The sequence below is a fragment of the Lipotes vexillifer genome, unplaced genomic scaffold (genome assembly GCF_000442215.2).
Source record: "Lipotes vexillifer unplaced genomic scaffold, Lipotes_vexillifer_v1.1 C27025429, whole genome shotgun sequence".
NCBI lineage: Eukaryota > Metazoa > Chordata > Mammalia > Artiodactyla > Lipotidae > Lipotes > Lipotes vexillifer.
Window position 1 is genome coordinate 1 of NW_006771140.1, and position 2,572 is coordinate 2,572.

The 2,572-nt window shown below is 51.9% G+C and overlaps 1 protein-coding gene across 1 annotated transcript; it reads left to right on the forward strand.

Moving 5' to 3' along the window:
• Nucleotides 1-276: 276 nt before the first annotated feature.
• Nucleotides 277-2,350, forward strand: LOC103070587 (tyrosine-protein kinase ABL1-like; the record flags this gene model as incomplete). The annotated part of the gene is made up of 2 exons (XM_007446529.1): nucleotides 277-471; nucleotides 2,166-2,350. Coding segments are annotated over 2 exons (380 nt in total), but the record flags the coding sequence as incomplete, so codon positions are not given.
• Between the last annotated feature and the right edge of the window lie 222 nt (nucleotides 2,351-2,572).

The following is a 2,572-nucleotide window of genomic DNA, read 5'->3' on the forward strand; positions in this document are numbered from 1 at the left end:
ATGTGGCCCGGCCTTTGCTTATGAACTCAGTGGCAACCTCTTCCTGTTAAAGTTCATTGGCTTGAGAGGAAGGAAAGAGCGGGGCCACGTCCCTCCCACAGGAACATGATCTCAACCCACCAGTGCATGGAGCCACCTTAGAACTTGGATGGTTCTCTGCCATCCAAGTTCTCCCAGGATGCAGGGGCAGAGTCCGGACCCGTTTCGGAAGCCTAGTTCTTCGGGGCTCGTCTTCTGTGATACCTGTTCAGTCGGGAGCAGGGCAGCACGCTGAAGCCTTGTCTTGTTGGCAGGGGTCTGCACCCGGGAGCCCCCGTTCTATATAATCACTGAGTTCATGACCTATGGGAACCTGCTGGATTACCTGAGGGAGTGCAACCGGCAAGAGGTGAGCGCCGTGGTGCTGCTGTACATGGCCACGCAGATCTCATCGGCCATGGAGTACCTGGAGAAAAAGAACTTCATCCACAGGTAGGAGCCCGGCCAAGCTGCCCCGCCACGGGCCTGCAGGGTGCGCGCGGGGCACGGGCGTCCTTCGACAGAAAGCCCCAGCCCGCGAGGTCTCCTGGCTCAGCCTCTCACCTCAGTGCTGGCGGCTCATCGTATTGGATCTTTCACTTCGGAACCATTTTGAGCTAAGAGGAGTATTGAATGAGGTTTATAAGAGGCGCCCCTTCTAATCATCACGGCTCCCTCTGGAGTAGAGCGCTCATTGCTCCTCCAGGGCCGGGGTCATCAGTTACAACCTCTTCCTGGGAGCCGTTGGCATTGCTTTTACACAAGCGCCCAGTAACAGCCGTGCGTGGGCTTTGTTTCTGTGCTGCGTGTTTTTCCTTCTCTTCATTATTATCATTTCATTCTCCGCTTAACTTGCTGTCATCTGGTTCAGGGATGTTTCCACTACTGTCAGAATTGTGTATACGTAGTTCTGAATTAAGCATCTTTGCTGCTTTAAAGCCTGGAGTGTTTTGACCTTCAAGCGTGCCACAGTTATCTTGGTCTTTGCGTTCTTTGCTGGTGGAAATGGCTTCCTAGCAAAGTGACGGCCTCTGCAGGACAGAGCCTGATGGGCTTGGTCGGAGTCTTTTACACAAGACGTTCTCCCCGCCACCATGGTGACCTTTCCTACCCAATTAACTCAAGTATGAAACCTGTACGTGAGACTTCATAGTGAGGAGTAAGAGTAGCATGTGTGAAGTGCTGGCGGTTCCTTGTAAGATGGATTTTCTCTGCTCCACGAGAGCCTGCTTCAGATGCTCCTGTCACTCAAGAAAGAGAACCCTCTGAGGCTGCAGACGACGAGATTTCTTGACTCCTGGTTTGCCTTGCACGGCTAGGTTCGTTCTCTCTTCATTCAAGCAAACTTCAAGTGCTTTACCAAAATCCTGTTAGGCACAACTCTCCTGTATTTCCTTCCCCTCTGATCGCTGATGATCAGGCTATCTTACACAGCCATCACCTTCAGCTGGTGCGTCTTCTCATCCCTCATTCCGGTTTGCCTTGCGATCTCATGGTTAATGTCCGTGAACCAAAGATTAGACTCCTACTTCCCAGGGAGAATCAGGAGGCAAGAGGAAGCTGATTACACAGGGGAGAATTTATAGGACACATTTGGATAAGCATCAGGAAGAAATAGGACAGTGGGAAATACATTTGGGTAAAGGATGTCGTGGGCCTTTTTTAAATTTTGTCCTATCAAGTCTGAATAGGACAAGCGAGGCTCAGTCTGATGTAAGTTTTTCGAGATCGAGGCCTGGCCTATGTGTTTGTGCCCCGTGCCTGGCACAGAGCAATAATAACTGAGCAGGCGCTTAGATGACACTGTTCTCCAATCATCAGTCGAAGTGCTTTACCTATTAATTCACTACCACTCACAACCACCCTAAGAAGTAAGCGCCGTCACTATCACCTTCATTTTATGGCTGGCATAACTGAATCCGAGGGTGATTAACTTGCTCCAGTTCATGGGGCCAGGGAGGCTGCTCCCTGTGCCACCCTCTGCGCGTGGGAGCGCAGTGGGTGCTGAGGGACGGGCGCTGCTCCCCAGGGGGCCCGGATTCCATTTTCCCATTGTCGGTGTTGCACCTTTATAGACAACGGTGGTGGACTTGTGAAGCTGGAAAGCTAGCCGGAAACTCTCACAGGTTAACTTTTTCCTTTCCCAGAGATCTTGCTGCCCGAAACTGCCTGGTAGGGGAAAACCACTTGGTGAAGGTGGCTGATTTCGGCCTGAGCAGGTTAATGACGGGGGACACCTACACAGCCCACGCCGGGGCCAAGTTCCCGATCAAGTGGACGGCACCCGAAAGCCTGGCCTACAACAAGTTCTCCATCAAGTCGGATGTCTGGGGTAAGGGCTGCTGCTCCGGTTTCGCCCTCGCCCGTGCAGGGTGGGGCTGTTTCCCTGTTTTTCTTTCTCTCCTTTGCTTTTTCACTTCCTCTTTCTTGCTCTTTCATTTCTTTTTCACTATTTAATTCTCTTCCTTACTTCTTTTTCACTTTAAAATCTTTTCTCGGGCTTCCCTGGTGGCGCAGTGGTTGAGAGTCCGCCTGCCGATGCAGGGGACGCGGG